General features: G+C 42.0%; 1 protein-coding gene across 1 annotated transcript in view; it reads left to right on the top strand.

Moving 5' to 3' along the window:
- Positions 1–23,860, top strand: part of MBOAT2 (membrane bound O-acyltransferase domain containing 2) — a 107,426-nt gene that overhangs the window by 39,378 nt on the left and 44,188 nt on the right. Inside the window, exons 2-3 of the mRNA XM_060117416.1 lie at positions 1,350–1,495; positions 5,620–5,697. Of these exons, the coding sequence (XP_059973399.1) occupies positions 1,350–1,495; positions 5,620–5,697 (224 nt within the window). The remainder of the gene's footprint in view (positions 1–1,349; positions 1,496–5,619; positions 5,698–23,860) is intronic.

Raw genomic sequence — 23,860 nt, 5'->3', positions numbered from 1 at the left:
TTTAGTTATGAGATATTTGAAAGTTTTTAAACTGTAAGAAGTTTTGTAGATGTGAGTAGTTATTAATGTCAATATTCATTTTTCTGGTATATCTACTTTTTGCTTAATTAAAAAAATATTGTTGGAACCCTTTAGGAGAGAAAAAGTGCTTAGAACCTGTTGGAATGACAGTTTGCTTGTATTAAGTGTAGCTGTTTCAAAGAACAATGGTCTCTCAGACAATGTACAACAATGTTCAACTGTTTTTCTCCTTGTAATGCAAGAAAAAGCACGTAGTTGTCTGTGTCTTTAGGCAGCGATGTCTCTGTGGATCTGTGGCAGCATCGACATGTAGATGGTGTGATTTGTTCCTAATTTAGGTCCCTGCAACAGTGATTTTGTTGTTGTTAAATGTGTTTCTTACAAGTCCCTAATGTCAAATGTATTTTTCCTGTATTTGTAGATTCTAAAGCATGTGTTCCTTAACGTTCTATGAGAATCTACTTCATAAGGGATAGAAATGCAGGTTTTTCTTGAGTCTTTAAACACCAGAGGAGAGTCTTATTTGTAGTTTTTTATTTTATCATTTTGCAAGGGCAAAAGTAATGTTAAGGGAGAGAAAAGAGCTGCAGCACTATTACCAGCTTGTGTGCGTTCCTGAAAATTGAGAACGATGTCGCTCCTGGTGAGTTATGAGGACGTTTAAGAACTTGCCTTGGTGGGCTTGGGGGAGAACGCTATCCCTCATGGCTTTCTGGAGGCTCCTTTCTCTTATTCACCTGCTTGCCTCCTGGACCAGTGCTTGAGGCCCCCAGAGCTGAGACATTTGGTTCCTTTCAGTGGTAGTTTCAGACCAGCAGCATCCCCTTGACTCCCTCGCCAGGGATGGAATGGAACTCCAGATGGAAGAGGGTGCATTCTACAGACTCTGAGGGATCTTGACCAGGTCTTGACCCAGAGGAGTTTTGGAGACACTCAGAGCTCTTCTTTTCCACCAGTTACAGGGTCGCCCAAGTCATTAAAATAAGTTTCTCTTTCTCTCAAACCATAGGGTACCCCGTGCTTTCCATTTCTGCGTCTGCATCCCTGTGCCTTCCAGATTCTTCCAGGCCCCCCCCCCCGGCCTCTCCCCACGCTGGGCGCCAGCGTCCCTGCCAAGTGTAGCACCCAGGTGTGCATCTGCCCTTCACTTTGAACTTGAGGCTGTCATCCCTGGGAAGACACCCCGATTTTTGTTTTGTTTCTTTAGTAAACTGGGAGATCTTAATTTTCTGTAACCTTGGTGTTTTTGTCCTGAAAATTTAAATGTAACATCAAATGAAAAATTCAAGTCTGTGTTGCTAATATGAAATTTTAATTTTTCTTCACAGGTCAACTTTGTAGTGTGCCAACTCTTTGCCTTGCTAGCAGCCATTTGGTTTCGAACTTACCTACATTCAAGCAAAACTAGCTCTTTTATAAGACATGTCGTTGCTACCCTTTTGGGCCTTTATCTTGCACTTTTTTGCTTTGGATGGTAAGTAATTATTTTGATCATATTTAATGAAGACTTTGGACGTCTTTGTGACTTGAGTGTGTAGAAGGATACGTTATGTGGAGTTTTGTTCTGTTTTTATTTTTAATATAAAAAAAGAGTGGAGAGTGGGCTCTTCAGTTGGGGTTCAGAGGGCAATTTATTATTTACAACTTAGGAGAAAGGACAGATGAAGAAAAAGGATATAAGGACGTTTTATTCTGTCATGAGTAGCTATTTCACCTGTCTTGCAGGTCTTTTATGCCAAGACAAATGAACCATTTAAAATAGCTTTTTTCTTTCTGTGCAAGTGGCTTTTAAGAGTCTGGTAAAGCCCATTGATAGAACTCTATTACCATTTTTTAGATTCTGCCATTAGCCAAAAGAGGTTTTTTGTTTGGTTGCTTTAGGTGGGGGAGAATTATTTAGCATGGAAAGCTTTTATTTATGGCCCTTCAGATGCTGTGTGTATGTGTGTTTCCTTCACTTAGCTCCCTTCTTAATTGTCAGGGCTGTAAAGCAATACAGAAACACTGTCACTTCCTGTTCGTCCCAGGTGACGGTGGTTGTACGTGACAGGGAATCCGGCGAAGCGCACGGTGTCTCCATGAAACAGCAGAGACGCTCAGTGCAAGGACCCTCTGCTCTATGATTTCTCCCGAATTTTCCTTCTTAAGTGAGAGCTTATGCTGCTTGCTCATTTGCTATGTTTACACAGTCCCGGAGAAGGCTTTCTAGGTCTGCTGTTCGGCAGACTGTTGTTGGACATGGAAATTCCCTGAGAGGATGGAAATGCAGTCACTCAATCTGTGGTTTCGTAGCTTCTGTTGTGGGGTGTAGACTGTTGGAGTTTGACAATGCCTCTGCATTTGTTCTAGGAGGTTGTTTTTGATTCTTGGGAGAGTTGAAATGTACTGGTATTTCTTAATCTAGTTTTTGCCTCTGGCAATTGCACATGTGTCCTAGAAACTCACGAAGAATCAGAGATAATTTATTCAGTCTCTGCCATGTTGCCCTGTGACCAGTCCTCTGATAGGCCCGGCCAGTGGTGGGTGTGTGCGGAGTCCTCGGGGTCTCAGCGGGATCTCTTACCTCAGATCGAGGCATGGTTTCTCCACTTCCTTAATAACATCGAATTTATGTCATCAAAGTTTTCTTAGGTTTCTCAGGTGATTCTATTTAAACTTCTTGTAAATCATGTCATGGGGGTAGTGTGTATGTGTGTGTGTGTATTTAGCTTTCTGTTATGGAGCCTTTCAAATACAAAAGTACAGAAAATAATATAATGAACCCTCCTATATCAACCATCATCTATAAGCTTCTATTAACTGAGAATTACTTTATACTTTTATTTACTTATTTAGCTATTTGACAGTGGTGTAGAGTAACAGACTGGAGCTTAGACTCTGAATCCAGACAGACCTGGATTCCACTCTGGGTGCCTCGGCAGTAGCCGTGTGACTGAACATGTTATTTAGCCTCTTTAGCGTCACTTTTCTCATTTGTAAAATGGAACCAGGGATGGTTGTGATGACTAAAAGATGTAATACTTCAGAAGGGGGCTCCACACAGTAGCCAGCTCCTCGTGAGGAGGGAAAGTTACTCAGGGTCAAGACTGTTATTGTGACTATGGTCTGTTGGTCCCATTGTCCAGCCGGTGGTCCAGATTAGAAATGTTTATGTTTATCCAATGTCTTCCTCAGTTTATCATACAGTATTAAAGTATGCCTTTCTCTCTAGACTGGACAGTCTGAGACTAGACTCTGAGGACAGAAACTGTATCCCCTGACTCTTTATTCCCAGTGGCCAGTACTGTGCCTTTCGGAAAATGGACGTTCAGTAAAGATCAGTGGAACAATCGAAGAGGTGTTTCTCAACCTTTTTAAAACTCTTTTTTTGCTAAACATAAATTTTTTACCTGCCTTTAGTGTGATTTGAAATTCAACATATGTAAAATGTGATATCTAAAAAAAACTGAAGTTTGGGGATAAAGGATTGTTTTGTTTGAAAGATTATGATACACAGTCCATGGGGTTCCACTTCAGCTCACCCTGTGAAGAATCAGCCAGTGGATAAGTTGCCCAGGAGGAAACAACTTGAGTCTCAATGTCACTTAGGGTACTAACTGGGTATATGTTAGGACTTCATTTTCTCAACTCTAAAATGATGAGGGCTGGATTATAATAAACTTCTAAGATACCTTCTTGGTTGCATTTTTACCTCCCTAATAATACTTAATATTTGAAAGCTTACTGTGTGCCAGATAACCCAGTCAACACTTTTCATGTGTTATCTTTTAATCCTGAAAAGTACTAGGTAGCTACTGTGTACTTATTATGCTCATTTTTCTAATAAGGGCAAGTAGAGTAGCTGCGGATGGGAAATTACAAGGAAAGTCACCAGTGCTGTGGTTGAGTGTACAGGCAACTTGATGCTTGTTGTGGAGGCCAGTGAAATAGAGGGCAATGCAGGTCCACTCTGTACAGATAGACTTATATTATCCCAGGAACAAAGGCTTGTACTACTGGCAGAGTGTCATATGGCACTCCAGAAGGTCGCCAAGCTTGTCATCTGAATGGCGATGCCCGGGGAGTGGGCGTCTCCAAGTGACAGAAGGCACCACTTTGCTATCTGAAACATAGACCTGTTAGCTTCTAAGTTGTCATATATCCCTCATGTTCCAAGGAAATTTATTCAATAGGAAAGGAAAGGTATTTCCCCAAGAGTCTTCAAAATCTTTTTTCATTTAAGACGCTTATCGTTAATGAGTTCTATTCTAATGAATAAAGCCCTTGCAGGTGTCCAGCAGGCCACTTCAGCATTTTCACACGAACTCCGTTAGTGCTGGCAATAAATAGGAGCTGGTAATTAATTTGCAAAGTGTGTGTTTTAATCATGTTTTCTTAGCTTCTTTCTGTTTCAGTTTATACACAAATGTGTTTTTCTGCCGCCTCCTGGTCCTTTGGTTGTATAGTAGCATTCCAGGCCAACATTGTTTCTGTGTGTGTGTGTGTGTGTGTGTGTGTGTGTGTGTGTGTGTGTGTTAGGCAGAGGAAGAGACAAGTAGACAGACTGACAGACATTCTTTGTACAATGAGTAAAATAAGTTTCTTCTATGGGCCTGCCTTGGAGCCTACTTCTTATTTGTAATATTTCTATGGAAAATTAAAAAAAAATTAAGTAGCTTTTCCACATTGGAGGTGCCTGTTATTCTATGATGATTGGGTTAGAAAGTAATTTTAATCATAGCTTAAGATACTTATCGATACTTTAAATTGTATACAATGATTTGAAAATGTTTTCATACATTATTCATGCCATCAAAGGGGAAAGAAAATGGAAATTCTGTGTTTGTGTGTGTGTGCGCACATGTATGCGTAATCTTAGGGATAATTTGGATGGATTTTAAAACCAGTGATCTGAGTCATGTTTTGCCTGAATTTTGTGACATGAATGGATAAGTTAGTTCTCTCAGTTAATGGTAGATTTCTACACTAGAACGTTAGAAGAAACTGTGTCATCTCAGTGAGAACGTTTTGTAGATAGATTACTGCAAATTAAGGGTTGACTGGATTTGTATAAGGAAGCTTATTTGACTTGAGCCGTCATGTTTTCAGAATAAATAAATTAGGGTGTACCTGCTTTTAAGTGAATTCTAATATTTAGTATTTCTTGCTATTTTGTAAGTAATACTTGAAAAGATAACTGCACATACAAAGCTGTATTGGCGAAGGTAGTTTGGGTAAAAGCCCAAAACTGATGTTCTGGCAGGACTATTCTGAAATCCAGGTTTCTTACTCCTTTTCATCCCTGTTCCTGAGTTATAGAAAACAGCTGTAAACCTTGAGCCTCAGGACCCCATAGGGCTTTTATGTAGCTGGTAAACGTGGAATGCTGGGACCCCAAGTGTGGCTTTATGGGGTTTTGTCTTATTTTTCCAGCTCTTGTGGGGCTTGTGGGATGGGACTCCCTCTCTAGGGTATCCACAGAATTTTAGACTTTGGAGGTTTGCTTCCTTTTTTTAATCTGGCAGTGTCGTGTGTTATATATAAGCACTTTTTGGCCTAAATTATTTCAATTTGATGTTTGTGCGTGGGCTCTTCTAACAGTGTTCTTACTTTTCACAGGTATGCCTTACATTTTCTTGTACAAAGTGGAATCTCCTACTGTATCATGATCATAATAGGAGTGGAGAACATGCACAAGTAAGTGTTCGCTTTATTCACATACAATACGTATTCCAACATAATAGAATTGGGTCAAGTAGAATTCTATTACATTAAAAATTATTATTTTTAATGATAATTGTTAAAAATTATTGTAAGTTGTGATCACTTTTTCAAGAACTGTCATAAATACAAAAATAAAACCCTTGGTATGCAGCACTCTTCTATTTACTTAGAGCAGGGTTTCTCAACCTCAGCGCTATTGACAGTTTAGGCTGCATCATTCTTGGATGCGTGGGACTGGCCTGTGCACTGTAGGATGTTTAGCGGCTTCCCTGGCCCCCGCCCACTAGATGCCAGTAGTACTTCCTCCCCAAGTTGTGACAACCATGGATGTTTCTAGATATTTTCACAGGTCCCTTGGGGGGCATAACCACCTCCAGGTAAGGACTCTTGGCTTAGTCTAGGAGGGGCAGCCGAGGAGAGTTGGAGTGAGTCTGACACATTGGAGAGAGATTTAGAAGGTAAGTGTGGAAGGATTTAGTGATTGACGGGGAAGAAGGGTGTCAGGGGGCCTCCAGGTTCCTGGTGTGACCAGTCAGGTAGCTGGAAGCACTGTTTTCTGAGCGTAGAGAACCCTGGAGGTGGGGAGCATGTCTAGGGGATAAGTGTTTCAAACAGGTATATGGTCACCTAAAACAGTGCTTCGTATGTAGTAAACACTCTGGGTATTTGCTGAATAAGTGCCTGTTGACTTTAGGGTGTCTGTGAGGCAGTTCTTCGATGCTGGGGAGCTGGTGTGGAGGTCTGGGCCAGAGATGTACACTGGAAAGTAGAGGTGTGCAGCGCTTACTTGGTTGAACACCCAGGGGCCGGGTACCCGCAGATCTTGCTGGCCAGTCCTGCTGGGGGTGTTCCGTGATATCTGGTGCACTATGTCTCTGAATTCTGACGTACATGTGGCTCCGAGAGTTCTGTACAAGGAATGGTGGACTTGTAACTAAGTGATTAGCTTTTTTCCAAATCTCATTCTATTTTGCATCTTCAGTGTTTGACTCATGGGTCACCCGCTCTGTTTTGACCCAATGTCTTCCCTCAGTTTCCACTGGTGCCACCTGTGTTGATTTCCCCCTCCCTTCTGTACTGTAGTACTCCAGGTTCTTGGTGTTTTGATTTTAATTTTTATAAGAGGAGTAAAATATTTTGATGGTGTATCAAAAAAAAGCAATTTTTATACCATCATGACCCTGTTTATAAAATCTCATACAGATGACAGGTTCGAAGCGATACTGTCTTTAATATCTGAACAAAGGAGCTGTATGTTTTGAATCTGGAAAAAGAAGGAAAATCTGGTTAGATTACTGAAAACAGGTAACTTGTGTATCCCTGCATAAACAAAAGTCTTTTAAATCGAAAGGCTAGTAGATTCATATTTGGTCAAAGGAAATTGTTTCTTTTTCTGAAAGGCAACGGCAGTCTATGAAGTTAAATTTTAATGCTTCAAACCCTGTCCACTATGGCACCCTTAGCCACATGTGGCCTGTAGATTGAAATTAATTGACATCTAAAGCTCAGTTGTTCAGCCACACTGGCCACACGGCATGTGCTCAATAGCCACAGGTGGCTGGTGGCTACTGTACTGGGCAGTGCAGACAGAGAAGATTTCTGTGGTCATAGAAAAGTCTGTTGGAAGGTGCAGCCTTAGAGACACACAGTTGGATACAGTTGATTTTGTTGCTCTTTTACAGTAAGTGATCAGGAGGAAAGTGGTACTTGCATATATGCTGCCCGTGTTTAGAATTTGACACCATCCACGGAGCAGGCTATTATAAATGGGTTTGCCATGTTAGTTGCTAGTGTTGGCAATAAAGAGTAGGTGCATAATTGAGTTAGAAAGTGTGTATTTTAATCTTTTAGCTCCCTTCAATTTCAGTTTATACCTATGTGTTTTTCTGTTTGACTTTACTTTTTCCTTTTTTTTTTTTCTTGTTATCCATACATGCTTTTTCCTCCCTTTTCACTTAGGCCTTTACATTAATTTAAAATGTTTAATGGGTCCAGACTTCAGAATTTCATTCAAATATACTAGATGGGGCTTATAGCATTACTCTTTTGTCTAATGTTGTTGTTTATGTATAATACAGTTCTGTTTATTTCTTTCAGTCGAGTTTTACATGGTATGTGTAATACGTTTCTTTGAACAACAAGGGTTTAAATCTTTTTAAGTAAAGGATTTGGACTCCCTGAGTATTTAACAGTTTAAAAATTCTTGGATCTCTTTGTTTTATATACTTTGTAAGCTGTTCATAGTGTAGTTTTTGCACTCTCTGTAACAAATCCATTTGTAAATTAAAATATTTTAATATAAACTTTATTTTTGTAGCTCCCTTTATTTCACACTTATATGTATGCTGTTTTATTCTGATCCATAATTAGATAACTTACCATTAAAATTTAATTTATTCTAGAATTCAGTGCTTTTTAATTTACCATTAAAATTTAATTTATTCTAGAATTCAAAGCTTATTTTCATATAAGCTTTGAAGTTTTTGAGGAAAAAAAATTGAAAACCTTAAGTGTTAGAGGCAAGAAGAAAAAGAGTATTTAGGGATAGAAGGTCCTGTATCTTAGGATATTGATTCTCCTTAATTAGTATGGGGAGAATTTAACTTTCACAGATTTGAACAGCGTTTCTGAGAGTAGGGGTTGGCAAACTGTAAAGGACCAGATAGCAAGTATTTTAGACTCTGCAGGACACACAGCCTCTGTCACGGCTTTTCTCAGTTCTGTCGTTGTGCACATAGACAGTATGTGAACAACGAACTTGACCTGTGCTTCCATCAGACTTCCTTTACCTAAAAAGTGGGTGGACCATATACTAAGCACACTCCTGCCACAGGGATTTGAAAAAAGAGAGGAAGGCAGATACACACTCTTCCTGCTAGTTTCAAAAATATGAAATAAAGTTTGCCAAGTGGTAATTTTAAACTTGCTATAGCACAAAAAATGGAATAATGAACTTTGTTTATTAATGATTTACTTTGGATTATTGTTCTAAAGCAGATGGTTTCTAAAAAGCTGGTTGAAATGTTCACCTTCTTGGCATAGCTTTTGCTTGAAAGGGAAGTGAAATAATGCAGGACTCAGGACTTGATGTTTAACACTTAGCGTGATAATGAAAAACATCTTATTCAAAAAAATTATAAAGGGAAGAGTAAAATCACAGTATATAAGAGCAATACACAAAAATTCTTTTTATTTCTACATATTGAAATAGTCCAAAAGTGAAATTTGTTAAAAGTTCATTCCCAGGAGCATCGAAAAGGATAATGTGCTTGGGAATAAATGTATTGAAAGAAGTGCAAGACCACTAAACTGAACATAAAAATCTTTGCTGACAGAAATGAAAGAAGACCTAAAGCATGGAGAGAGACACCACATTCATGGATCGGCAGACTCAGTATCGTTAAGACGGCAGTTCCCTCACAGTTGATCCATAGAATCAATGCAATGCCTGTCAAAATTCCAGCAGGCTTTTGGTTGCAAAACTGCCTGTATAAATTCACTAAAATTCATTGAATTGTACATTTAAATTAGGTGAGTTGATGGCACATACATTTTACTTCAATAAAGCTATTAAAAAGATAAAAAACACTGTAAAGGGAGGTGCAAGAAGGCAGATCAGTCTTAAAGTAGCGTGCTTTCTGAACGTCGGTTCAAGAGTTTTGTATATTTTCTCATTTAGGCAAATTTATAGATGTTCAGATGCATCCACACTTTCTTGAGTTTAGTTATAAGAATGAAGGGTCGAAAGGAACGTTGCAAACCTGCAGTGCCCTTGAAGGAAGGAAATCTAGGTGTTGAAGGGGGACTTGAAGCTGTCTTCAGACGCTTAACGGGAGTATATGTGCTGTTCTTAGGAATCCTGAGATGGAATTGGTACCCGATAGGTGAAGTATGAAGATGCACATATTTGACCCAAGGAAGGATGGCCTCAGTTACAGTGAGAAGCTTAGGGGAGTAATGTCTTTTGCCTTCATACACCACAAATTCAGTGACGGCAGTCACGTCTTACCTGTTTGGTCTTCTGAATGTGGTACACCGCCTTGGAGGTTGTATGCTCCCACTAGGTGTCTGCTGAATGAATGAGTGAATCATAACCTGACTTCTGTGTGACAGCAAGCCCTTTCCAAGTAGCCTCCTAGAGCTCTTGCTTCTGGGCCACAGTCTCTGCCTCCTTCAAAATCCCTGTGCACCATCTCAGGGCTGCCCCATGAGAATTTTGTGAACAAGCATTGTAGCAGCCCTGATTCTCAGAACTGAGCATCTCCTGGGCTTTGCTTGGATCTCTGTTCCCGGGGAGAGTGGACTGTAGGGGAGAGACAGAAGGGATGGGAATGGGGGAACGGGTGGAGGGAGAGCCTTTCTCACTTGGTTAAAAGAGGAAGGAGGATAGCGATGCGTTTCAGGTGCTCCCAGCTGGGGCTGGAAGGCATTTTCCCTGGAGAAGGTAGCGCAGTGTGGCTGGGTCCCATGGTGTTCTGATGGGCTCAGTAAGCTTTTGTGGATGGGCGTGAGAACCTAAGTGCCCTTCATGTTAGTTTTGCGTTTTTTGTTTTTTAACTTTTCTGTGGGGAAGCTTGTTTCAAGTTCCAAAAAACAGTCGCAGATTTTGGAACACGGCACAAGGCAACTGCCCTTGTTTAAATATAAACAGCAGAAATGTGGGATAGTTAACATGGGAAGCACAGGAGAGCCTGATAACCTTGAGAAGTTAAGCAGAAGTATTTTCTTTATAACCTGGCAAGTAATTTTCACCAAAACAAATGACCTAAAGAAAACATGAAAAAGAGGTAGATACATAGAGTAAAACTGCATCTGTGAATGGGTTGCCAAGCTTTGTATGGGATGATATTGTAAAAGCTGTAAGAAGGTGATTTTAACCCCACCGTCCCATGGCTCAGCTACCCACCAGTTTGAACAAACACCTTGTGTGCCACAGTGTTTCCAGAAACTCAGAGACAGTGGAGATGTGGTCCTTACCCTCTGATAGGCACCGCTGAGTTGGAGATGTTAAGACAGTCAGTCATGCAACAAGTATTTGTTACGTGATGCTGGGACCCAGTGATGGATAAAAAGACATGCTCCGTCTCTGCAAGACACTTACTGTCAAACTACGGATCACACTGTGATTACTGTTATAAAAGATGATGCCCTCAGGGCTGAGGAAGCATAAAGGAGTGACCAGCTTGGAAAGTAGTAAAAAGAAGAAAGTGTATCTACATCAGCCATTTACTATGTGCTCAGCAGAATACAAATGTTTGGTGTTAAATAGACTTATGCTAAAATATATTTTTAAATATTGGGAAATATTAAAAACCATGTTCCTCAGGATCCTCTTGTATTGGTATAAAATTGAACAGCAGGCCTAGGACATGAGAGAAGATCAACTTCAAACTCCGACTTCCCCCCAGGTGGCCTTAGTGATTCACTGGATGAGTAATAGGGGCAGATATGTATGGGTTTGAATTCGGTTCTGCTACATTTCATTAGCTCTGGGACCTTAGCCAACTCACCTTACCTTTCTGAGTCTAAATTGCATTAAACCAGTGACTCAGCTGAGGAGCATGTGGGTGCCCAGGTGAGCCCAGGTAAGCTTTTGTCTGCATACAGGGATCGGCTGCCAAGAAGAGGGTTCACATTCTGGGGGAAATGCCTTCAGAGGCCAATCCTGGTCACCGAGCGTTTTGCTGGGTTTTGCTGCTCCTGCCGCTGTCACGTCAGAGCTTTTGCCGTCAGTATTCACGCAGTCGCTGTAATTCATTTTTTCTCCTCCCAGACTATGAACTCCTCAGCAGGGATGCTTTCCTCATTTTATAATACCATTGTTGAGCGTATGGGTGATAGAAGCTCAGGAAGAGAGGTTCTCTGTTCTGTTCCGTTGAATGAGTATTTGTAGGCTTCTTTTGCACCTCTTTTTGGTTGGGTATTTCCGAGCTGATTATATTCATCCGTGCAGCAGGCCTCGAATGGCAAGCTTGATGGGTTGACTGGCAGTCGGTGGTGTTCCCTGCTCCCTACCTGATCTTCTCCCCCTGACGCTGGCTGTAGAGCAGTGGCCCTGGGCATGGGGGTGAGGTTAGGGAAGGACCAGGCAGTTTTAGCTGATGTGCTTTTGTCTCAGTCATCCGTGACCCTGAAGAGCAGGTAGGACAGGGATCCATTTTCACCTGTCATCTGCCAGTACCGCCGAGACTCCTGCAATATGGATATCTGGATAGAAATATCGTGAAGAACTGCTTGAGGTCTACTAGGAACGAATGAAGATCTCGGAAATGCCGTCTGGCGGGCAGAAGCCTCAAGTCACTTGAAGATTTGTCCTCATGAAGTTAATGAGCAGTAGTTAGTGGCACGGCAGGAGCTCTGTGGGGAGAATATTAACTTCACCAAGGACAACCCCATAATCCCACGAGAGGGAATAAAATGTGGCAGGAAGGAAACTGGGCTCTTAGACTTTTCCTTTTCCACTCTCTGTGGGCCGTACTCAAAAGCCTTTCAGTGGCTTGGAATGAAGGTACAGGCCCTTTGGGTATTGCTGTGCTATCCTGAGCTAAGAGCTGGATTTCAACTGGAAGACCGTAAGTAATTCTAAACTTGATTTTTTACATTATCTTATCCTTACAACAGTTGATGTTTCAGTAATTATTCGTATCCATCACTGTGCAGAGCACATGGATTGTCACCTAATCCTAGCAGCAGCCCTGGAGGTGGGCGCAGTAGATCTGTTTCCCCAGAAGCAGGTTAGTAGGAGGTAAATCTGGGATTAGAGCTGGGTGTGTCTGATTGCACCCAGCACCCAAGCTTTTTGCTTCTGCACTTTATTACTTCTAAGCATTAAGCTTTTTTTTTTTTTTTTTTAAGCCTTATGATTAGGAGAATGGGTCGTTAAATAGAAATACCCTGAATTGATTGAGGAGCGGTGATGGGAGCCAGCAGGGTCCTGAACAAAGGCAGGGATTTGTATGTGTTGGTTACACTTCCTTAGAGCAAAGATGCAGATATTTTTATCCAAAAGGATGCAGTGGCCTTTTGGCATATTGTGCTTAGGATCTGAGGTTTTTCGATATTCTCAATTCCCATGGGAAGGAAGACCCGTTACTTGGTGAGAGGTAGTAGGATGTCCAGACCGTGTTGGATTCTGAAGAAGCTTTAGGACATACCGTCATACCATCAAATCCTGCACTCGGGAAAGGGTCTGATTCAGATTCCTTTACACCGTTAAGGCACAACAGTATCTCTTTGGGAGGTATTTGAATTCTAAGTTGTGTTTCCAGTTGTAAACTGGATCTCTGTTAAGGATCCAGTCATTCTTGAGCCAGGAAGGGAAGCTTTTTCTCCTTGGATTAAGGGTTTCTCTATGAAGTAGTAGGATTACGTTAATGTGGGGTTGCTGACAACACGAACACCCATCCCTTGGTAAATAGCACTGTTACTTTGGGTGTTGCTCTTATATCTGAATGTGTTAGCATAGGAAGAGGTTTGCACAGGTGACTCATGTAATGGGGCCCTGCCAGGTCAGGTCTGTCTAAAATGCCAGTTTGATACTGATAGCTCATTCTCCAAATTAATCAATTAAAAAACAAAAGGGAGTTTTGAAGATATTATCCAATTAGATGACATATCTTTCTTATTTTGAAAATAACAATTCATATATTAATAAACATAACCAGATAGTTGTAATAATTAAAAATAAGAATATGTACTTTTCACTGGCAAAGTACAAGGACTCACCTTTTCATCTTGGGTACCTCTGGAAACTAATCTTTTACAACAAGATCCTAATCCTTGATAGGATGTTGAAGGAAAAATTAAAACCCATGTAACCATCTGTTAAAATGATGAACAGAATCATTCAGTTATGTGTGTCGTAACACCATGCTATTTACCTAAAATATGTGGTCCGTGTTGAAGTTTTGTGAGAGAAAAAGCTTGCATGAATGGTCTTTTTTTTTTTACTTTTAGGTAAGAAATGAGGAAATTGTTTTGGAAAACTAGGGCTTGCTGAATGCTCAGTCTGCTTGTGGTGTATTGTTATGGTACATTTATAGACTTGACATGGGCAGGTTTTGTCTTCACTGTATAAGAAACAGTGTGATTTAATAGGGTGTTTGGACTTGGACTTTGGAGCTTGAATGGTGGAGTGACTTCCATGTTCAGCCACCTTGTTGAGTGCTCTTTATACATATTCCATTTAACTGTGCCTACAGTCCCGTGTGGGGGTGTCATTATCCCCTACTGAACAGAGAAGAAACTGTAGTTCCAAAATGTGAGGTCACTAGAACCAGTAACAAAACCGGTAACGGTCAGCCCTGGAAGTCTGTGAAATTAATTTCTGTTGTTAGATTATTGATTTACTGAGATTCTTTTAAAGTTTTTTTTGTTTCTTTGTTTTTTTTTTAAATTGGAGAAACAAAAAGAAATTCTCACCTGCTTACCAGATAACACAAACAGACTGGTTTATTTTTTGAAAAATAGCAAGAATGGAGACATTGTATTGTGACTGGCTTTTCCTTAGTCTTCATTAGAATGTGGTGTTGGAATCTTTTTAAAAGCCTTTACCCTTTAGAGAAATATTTGAATAATTGTGATTTTATTCTCTAAATAATCTTCCTTTATTTAAAATTGTTCAGATTTTTACAAGCTCCATGCTTGAAGTTGATATTATTTCAAATACATAATAATTATAGACTTTAAAAAAATTCTTACTAGAGTTGATTTATGATGTTGTAAATACTACTATAAAATAGTGCTTTAGTGACTTCCCTGGTGGCTCAGTGGTTAAGACTTTGTGCTCCCGGTGCAGGGGGCCTGGGTTCAATTCCTGGTCAGGGAACTAGATCCCACATGCATGCTGCAACTAAGAGTTCACCTGCTACAACTAAGGAGCTGGCGAGCCACACGTAAGGAGTCCACCTCTCGCAACTGAGGAGCACGCCTGCCTCAACTAAGACCCAAGTGCAACCAAATAACTAAATAAATATTTAAAAAATAGTACTTTAAAATACTATTTTAATGTCAGTTGACTAAAAAGAGAATTTTAAAATTCTTTCTGATAAATTAATTTGTGTAGAGGAAAGATACTGACCTTGTTTGTCCTACCTGCTGCTGCTGGCTTATTAAACAGAGTCCTTATTTAGAGTAGTTATGGAGAGAGAGAGACAAAGAGTAATAGGGGAAATATCTGATGACCTGAAAAATGGCTGGGCATTTTAGTGAAAGGATGTTACAGCAAGTGAGCCTGGGCATCTATTTCTCACAGTGAAAACTGAGCTGTGGCTTAAACTTAGCGAGGCCCAGAAAAGAGATGGGATTGCTCATCTTTTCCTGGCCTGGAAATTAACCTTGGGGTAGTACAGAGTATGTGCCTTGCCAAGACTTGCCTTGGGAAGAAGATAACGGTTTCAGGATGGGCTTGGCACTATTTGCCTTTCAAAGCTTTAAAAAATCTTGTATAGAACTCATTTTGTTGGAGCATAGTTTCATTTCAAAACATGAGTGAATTCAGAGCTATTATTTAGAATAGTATGCAAAGCATTTTTTCCTTAGACACGAGAGCTTTAAAATGTATAGAGAGTGGACTTAAAGACTTGAAAATAAAATCCAACGAAGAAAATGATAAAAGTTAAGAAATGAATAAGATGAAACCCCTAAAGGACGATAGACAACTTTAATTGCAAATAAGTTACCCTTATTTTTTTTTTTGCGATACGCGGGCCTCTCACTGTTGTGGCCTCTCCCATTGCGGAGCACAGGCTCCAGACGCGCAGGCTCAGCGGCCATGGCTCACGGGCCCAGCCGCTCCGCGGCATGTGGGATCTTCCCGGACCGGGGCACGAACCCGTTTCCCCTACATCGGCAGGCGGACTCTCAACCACTGTGCCACCAGGGTAGCCTGGAAATAAGTTACTCGTAATAGCTAAACTGCCAGTAATAGCTAACGTTTATTAAACACAAATCCTATGTCAGATACATGTTAAATGCTGAGGTGCATTCCCATGCAATCCTTACAGCTGCCTGTACTGTAATAATTGTATCTCAGCTTTATAGTCAGTCATACAGAGTGAAGTAAGTGAGAAAGAGAAAAACAAAAACCGTATGCTAACACATATATATGGAATCTAAAAAAAAAATGGTTTTGAAGAACCTAGGGGCAGGACAGGAATAAAGACACAGATGTAGAGAACGGACTTGAGGACATGGGGAGGGGAAAGGGTAAGCTGGGACGAAGTGAGAGAGTGGCATGGACATATATACACTAGCAAATGTAAAATAGACAGGTAGTGGGAAGCAGCCGCATAGCACAGGGAGATCAGCTGGGTGCTTTGTGACCACCTAGAGGGGTGGGATAGGGAGGGTGGGATAGGGAGGGTGGGAGGGAGACGCAAGAGGGAGGAGATATGGGAACAGATGTATATTTATAACTGATTCACTTTGTTGTAAAGCAGAAACTAACACACCATTGTAAAGCAATTATACTCCAATAAAGATGTTAAAAAAAAAAAAAAGCCCCACGCAGCCACTAAGATCGGTTCTTCCCCAACATTCTCAATGTGTGGGTTTTCCATGGGAAATGTTCAGTGTCCCACCCATTTTATTTTGGGGGTGTTTTCCCTCACTGTTAATTGGTGTGTATGCAGGTAGTATAAATTACTCTTAGTGTGAATGCTGAGTTGGGGAGCTAAAGTTCTTAATTCTGTTTCTTGGGTTAGTCTCTTAACTTATCTAGCCTTCATTTGACGACTCCTGTTAAATCTAAGAGCCATAAGTTAATCAGTGATTCTTAACCATTTTTTCTCACCCCCAGCACACCGAACAGAACATACTTTTATCAGGAGTAGTATTTTCTATAGCAGTAATTCTCACCTCTTTGGGATAAAGAATGGGATAGTGATTCTGATATATGACCCACTCCATCCACCCCTCGCCCAGACAAACAAAAACAAAAGGTGCTAGCCAAATTTGGTATCTGATTTAATGTTTGTGCCTGCTAACATATCAGATGGAAGTTCTCTTGCCTCCCCACGACTTCTTTCCCAATCTTGGGGCTTATCTGGCCGCTCTGGTGTTTGTCCCTCCAGAGTGCTGTCATCTACCCTTCTCTAGGTTAGCAGTTTGCAAAGTATGGTCCAGAGACCCCAGGAGTCCATGCAATCCTTTTAGAAGGCTGTCAAGTCAAAACTGTTTTCATAAGAATCTTTAGATATGATTTGCTTTTTTCACTTTCTTTCCCCCCTGCATGTACAGTGGGGCTTTCCCGAGGCTACATGATGTGTGATACCGCAGCAGAAACATTTGCGAATTCAGCTGTCTTCTTATTAAGTCAGATATTAAAAAGATTTGCAAAAGCATAAATATAGTGCTGTCCTCAGTAATTTTGTTTTTTTTGGTTTTGGGAAACATACTTATTTCTCATAAAAACATTGTTTCATGAAAACCTAGCATCGTAGGTTTATTGTTGTTATTCTTGAATTAACAAATATTTTAAAAATTCTCAGTTTTGTTCTCCTGTGGTAAATATCAGTGGCCATTATTTAAGTGCGTTATGCTTCTTTGGTTTTGTCAGTAATGTTGAAGAGGGTAGAGGACCCTGGGGCCATAAAGCTTGAGGACAGCTGGTCTAGAATTCTCTCATGCCTTTGGTAACCTGGCCCTGTCATCAGAGCCATCTGGGCTCTCACACTTCCTTGTGTTCATGCCCTCGCCGTCCACTTCTTTGCCTGCTGCTGCTCTGCCTCTGAAATCTGCCAGCTGAGACCACAGATCCCGTACCCGAGCTTCCTTCCTCCCTTCCTCCACGATTGGACGTGCTCCTGGAGGTGCAGTGAAACGACAGAGACGGGTTGAGAGCCTACACACTGTGCTAGAGGGGATGCTGGTTCCATGTGTTCTCCTGGTTGGTGTCCTCCTGACCTCACCTTCCTGCTATACATTGTCTCTGCCACTCTTGCTCCCGTGTCACTCTGTACACAAGGCAGATGTCCAGTCTGGGGTGGACACAGATCCCTATCGTATTTGGGCAGCAGAGTGTTGGAGAGAGACCCATGTGATGGTTCTGGGCTGCTACAGATTCATGATTTATTCCTTCACTTAGCCTTCAGTTCTCTTGAAAATTAGTTGAATTGACATTTTTCAGTTCCCTTTCCCATTCTTTTCAAAGATTAGTGTAAATCTTAGCCATCTTTAAATCTACTCACCTTATCCACTCATGCTTAGCAGATAACATAAATGCATAAGTAAAAGTTGAAGATAAAGATACTTCTTGGGAGATAATCCTTAAAGATGCAAGGTAAGGCGTTTAGAAGTAACAGAAACGGAGGCAAAGGAGGAGGGGAAATGTCCCTGGCAGGAGGAGACGTGAGTCAGTGGCCTGCAGGTGTTCCTTCCCTGCAGAGATGGTGCTGCCCGCTCTCTGGTCCTGCCCGTCTCTACTGCGGCCCGAGTGATGAACACCCAGAGCATCTTGGGCCCCAGCTCTCTCCTTCCTCGCTTACACCCTCCTCGGGCAGCTGAGCAGCAAAGCCAGGCCATTGGGATAAATCCTTACTTCTCCCTTCTTCTCCCGCGTGTTAGCCAACACTGAGAACAACCTTGCTTCAGTTTCCTCTTGGGTTGTTTTGAGGCTTAGAGGTCTGAAAACCACACCTGGCGTGGTCAGCCTGCAGTCGGTGGTGGTGCTCATCAGCTGTGATTCTTTCCCTCTTGACCCCCCCAGTCCGCTGTTGCTCTGCAGCTCCAGCCGCTTCATTAGATCACATCACACAGCTGGACTTGCATCGTCTTCCTTGCTGTCCTTGCTTTGAAGATCTTTACAGAATTAACTGAATCACCCTTTTCCTTTTCTCCTTTTCCACCTAAGTATTTTTCACCCCGAAGTATAAGAGAAGAAAGGTGAGTGACCTTTCATGCACATGGGGAGGGAGCTCAGGACCCTTTGTTACAGTGCAGCCCTGAAGAACAGAGAGTGACAGGTTCCTGGCCTTCCAGTTGGGAGGGGCCCAGGATCTCTGACTTGGGGGTGGTAGGGATGACATGAAGCCTTTTCCAAACTTTTTTTTTTCATAGTCCTGGTTTTAGTAGCAACTAGAATAGGCTGAAATCTGGATGCATTTTTGTGGGTAATTGTCTTTCTCAGTTCAAGATTCTGTCATTACATTGTCTGCCAGACATAGTTTTCGATGTTCTAAAAAACTTTAAATTTTCATTTCTGTGTATTTATTGACTTAAGGACTATTTAATCAGATGATATTTTGAACTACAATTCAGAGGTCTTAAATCTTGATGTTAACTATAGAAGTCTTTGCTTTTTTTTTTTTTTTTTTTTTTTTTTCCCGGCCATGCCGCGCTGCTTGTGGAATCTTAGTTCCCCAACCAGGGATTGAACCCGAGCCACGGCAGTGGAAGCACTGAGTACTAACCACTGGACTGCAGGGAAGTCCCATAGAAGTCTTTGCATTTTGAACGATAAAATAATCTTGCTGAATACCAACAGCCAATACCCAATTTTATTTGTGTATCTGAATCAACTTTGGAAATTTTCTTTATAAAACACAATTAAGTGACTTCATTATGTTACAGAGTCAGGTGTGGGAACAGAGTTAGATTTCTTAAAAGAGCTGAACAGTAGCCAGGCGGTTTGGGTCATTTCTGTCATCCATAAACAAAGTGAGGACAGGAAAGAATCGAGTGGCTTCATGTATCCATGTCACTGTTTGTGTCTGGTGTAGTGAATACAGCTAAGCTCCTTTCCTTTTTTTCATGAATAAGGCTTTGTAAAAGAACAAACACACTCCCTCACGACTTGTATTGTATTTGTAACCTGTGGAGACCTCATGGTTCCAGGTGAGAGGGCACCTGGGCAGAGCGCCAGGGCAGGGAACCCAGCAGGCCCTGCCTTCCGAGCCACAGCAGTTTTATTGTGGAACAGAGATTACCTGCAGGTCTCTAGGAAGAAATCAAGAGTGTGTGCTGGTCCCTGGACTCCAGAATCTGGTGTCTCTATATCGAGGGAAAAGCCTAAAATGGGGCTCCTGGGGAGGTGGTTACTGACCCCACAGAGGACAGTGGCACATTAGTGACTGGGAACAAACGGGGGGCCTCTGAATCTTTATGAAGACGGCATGGCTGGCTTTTGCTGGTAGAGCAGCTGGTTTTTTAAAGTGTTTTAAAATTCTTCTGTTAGAGTCACAAATACAGAGCCGATTTCCCAGTAACAGAGCTCAGCTGGCTCTCCCATTGAGGGCTGGCAAGCTCTTCCTGCCACCAGGACTTTTCTAGGTGTGGATATGTTTCTGATTTTCTGGATCTATTTTAGAACTTGAATTTACCCCCCACAGAAATAATATTTCCATGCTAGCCTACCAAATCCTATTTTAATTGACAGAAGTTCCAGCTGTTGAGGAATGAGAAGGTCCGCACATTTTCTCCCTCCAAAACAGCGATAAAACTGGATCAACTGGTCAAAACCATTTTAAGGCTCTGGAAATTGACCAAAAGTAAACAACAATTTGAGACGCATTTATTTAAAAGAAAACAGGTGACCTTTGAGTGAGAACAGTGGGAATTGTGGTGTTCTTGCCTGGGCTTACCTCCATTCTTCATTCCCTGGCAGAGTAGTTCTCCTGGGGCAGGAATGGCCACAAAAACAGCAGCTTTGATTGACTTGATTTAAAGTGGAAGGCAGAAAACCCATGCAGTGGTTCACAGAGAATATGCCTTCAGCTCTCCTGTCCTGAGGATGTGGTCCATACGTTCAGCAGAGAGATCCTGGCGGCGAGAGAGCTCTAAAGGGACTAGGGAAGACCTCAGCGCACCCCTGGCTGACTGGAGCCTGCATCCACGCCAGGGGAGGTCTGGGAAGGCCTGAGGGACAGGGAAAGTTGGGGTGGACTTGAGAACTGCTGGACCTTAGCATGAGCTCTCAAAACCACACGTAGATCCCTCGTCGGAGGACAGAAGCCTTACTGGCTGCAGGTGTTTGAACACAAGCCCTGAACAACCCTTGGCTGACCACTGAGATTACAGACACAGGGGTGACTCCTCGAGTGAGGCTGAAAAATAAAACCAAGAATTAAAAAAACTGAGTGGAGATGTCAGCCGCTGTGTACCATGGGTGAGAGAGATTCAACACAAAATAGCACAACAATGCTCAAGAAAAAAGACAAAGTTGAGTTACTATATTATTTTAACGTGTCCCTTTTTTTTTTTTTTTGCGGTACATGGGCCTCTCACTGTTGTGGCCTCTCCCATTGTGGAGCACAGGCTCCGGACGCGCAGGCTCAGCGGCCATGGCTCACGGGCCCAGCCACTTCGCGGCATGTGGGATCCTCCCGGACCGGGGCACGAACCCGTGTCCCCTGCATCGGCAGGCGGACTCTCAACTACTGCGCCACCGGGGAAGCCCCCAAATATTTTTTAGTACAAAAGTAGGCAGTAAAGGAGGAACAAAAAAGACCCAAGACAAACCTAAGACAAATGGCAAAATGGCAGGTGTACATCTAACCGTATCAATAATTACATTAAATGTGAATCAAAAGGCAGACTGGATAATAAAAGATCTAACCATATGCTTTCTATAAGAGGCACTCTTTAGATGAAAAGACACAGCTTGAAAGTAAAAGAGTGGAAGAGATATATCTCACAAACAGTCGTCAAGGGAGTGCTGGAGTGGCAACAGAAGAGACCACCAGATCTAATAAATGAGTTTGGCAAAGTTGTAGGATACAAGATGGGTATACAAAATCAACTATATTTCTATATATTACAAATATTCCAAAAGTGAAAGTGCAAAAACAGTTCCACTCACAAGAGCATCAAAAGGAATAAAATACTTAGGAATAAGTTTAATAAATGCAAGTACACTTGAAAACTATAAAACATCCCTGAGAGAAATTAAAGAAGAGTAAATGGAGAGGTACTTCATATTCGTGGATTGGAAGACTTTATATTGATAAGATGGCAGTTCTCCCCAAACTGATCTACAGATTCATTGTAATCCCTAACAGAAATTCCAGAAGGCTTTTTTGGTAGAAATTGACAAGCCAGTCATAAAATGTATATGGAAATACAAAGAAACTTGAATAACCAAAACAGTTTTGAAAAAAAACAACAAAGTTGGATTTACACTCTCCGGTTTTAAAACTTCCTGTAATGCTACAGTAATAAAGATGCTGTGATAATGATATAAGGATGGATATGTTAATCGTTTAAACAAAATTGAGAGTCTAGAAATAAGCCGTTAGATTTGTGGTCACTTGATTTTTGACAAAAGCTTCAAAGCCATTCATTTGGAAGCATGGTCTTTTCAACGTGTGGTGCTGGGACAGTTGGATATGTGAAGAAATGAGCCTGGCTGGGCCTTACCTCATGGCCAAAAAAAAAATTAAGAAAACGAAAAGGCAAGCCTCTGGGGGAAAATATTTGCAAAACATATATTTGATACAGGACTTATGTCCAGAATACATAAAGAACGTTTACAACTTAATAATAAGAAGCCAGACAACCCAGTTTAGAAGTGGGGAACTTGGGGCTGTCATCAGCAAGTCCGCGTTAGGTACCCAAGTACCTTCTGTGTGCCATGGTTGGTTCTAGGTGTGGGAGTGGTAGCCGCGAGCAGGACTGCCTTGCTGGAGTTACTGTTCACATGGGAGCAGACAATAAGCAGGTAAACACAACATTCAATCAATGTTATTTCCAAGACTGAGATGAATGAAAGGACATGGCTGCTACTTTAGATGAGTTGAGAATTAAATGATGCAAACGAGCCAGTTATTCATGGAACCAGAGGGAGACCCCTCGAGGCAGATGGAGGAGCCTGGGCCAGTCTCTCAGGAGTCCGGTGTTGGGCGTATTCAGACCCAGCAAGAGCTCCAGCCTTGCTGGTCCCTGGTGGGCCAAGGTCTCCAGTGGTGTAAAATGAGGTCAGAGAGGTGGGCCGAGCCGGATTGCAGTTAATTAGCTTGTTTTTTTAAAATCAATTTTTATTGGCGTATAGTTGATTTACAATGTTGCATTAGTTTCTGCTGTACAGCAAAGCGAATCGGTTATACATATACATATATCCAGTCTCTTTTAGATTCTTTTCCCATATAGGTCATTACAGAGTACTGAGTAGAGTTCCCTGTGCTATACAGTAGGTCCTTATTAGTTATCTAAGTAGCGTGTATATGTCAATCCCAATCTCCCAATTTATCCCTCCCCCCACTTTCCCCCTTGGTAACCATAAATTTATTTTCTACATCTGTAACTCTGTTTCTGTTTTGTAACAGATGGTAGTTTTTTTTTTTTTTTTGGCTGTATGTGGGCCTCTCACTGTTGTGGCCTCTCCCGTTGTGGAGCACAGGCTCCAGACGTGCAGGCTCAGCAGCCATGGCTCATGGGGGATCTTCCCGGACCGGGGCACGAACCCGTGTCCCCTGCATCGGCAGGTGGACTCCCAACCACTGCGCCACCAGGAAGGCCCAGATTGTAGTTTTAAGTGCAGTGGGAGCCCACCAGGGAATTCTAAGTAATGTCACAACATTGTTCCCACTGCTCTGTGTGATAGGATTGTTAGAGGGTGGGCGTGGTGGAAGGACCACCAGTCAGAGAGAGCGGGCGAGTCAGTTGGGAGACAGGAGGGTCACCGTAGAGATGGGGAGGGGTGGGTAGATACGGGCTCGGTTTCAGAGGTAGAACTAGTGGGACTGGATTGCAGACTGGTTGTGGGGTGTGACGACCAGGGAGGAATCGACTTTTTCTGGCCTCAGCGGCTGGGTGGACTGTGTTAGGCGGGAGTGGGGGGCTGGGGGGAGAAGCCGCTTACTGGGCAGGCGGGCTTTTCTCTGCCAGGCTAAGCCTGAGAGGCCTCATTAGATACTCGTGTCGGGACGGCAGGCAGACAAGCCTGGTGTTAGGCTTTCAAGGCTTAGAATTCAATGAAATCATCTAAGAAAAAATGTACGTGGAAAAGAGGAGAGGACTGAGGCTTCCTTTAACAGCCTGGCTGGAGTCACCAGCTGGGAAGAGATCAAGCCAGCTTTCCAGCCGGGCCAGTCTTCACTCCAGAATCGACTTCTATGTTCTCCTGATACACCCTAATTTACAAACCTGACTTTTTCTTCTTAGTTTCTATAGCCGGTATGTTACGAGATGTTTTTTAGTTCCT

This window comes from Mesoplodon densirostris, chromosome 14, assembly GCF_025265405.1.
Source record: "Mesoplodon densirostris isolate mMesDen1 chromosome 14, mMesDen1 primary haplotype, whole genome shotgun sequence".
NCBI lineage: Eukaryota > Metazoa > Chordata > Mammalia > Artiodactyla > Ziphiidae > Mesoplodon > Mesoplodon densirostris.
Note: the sequence above shows the minus strand (reverse complement) of the source record. Positions and strands in the feature narration are given on the sequence as shown.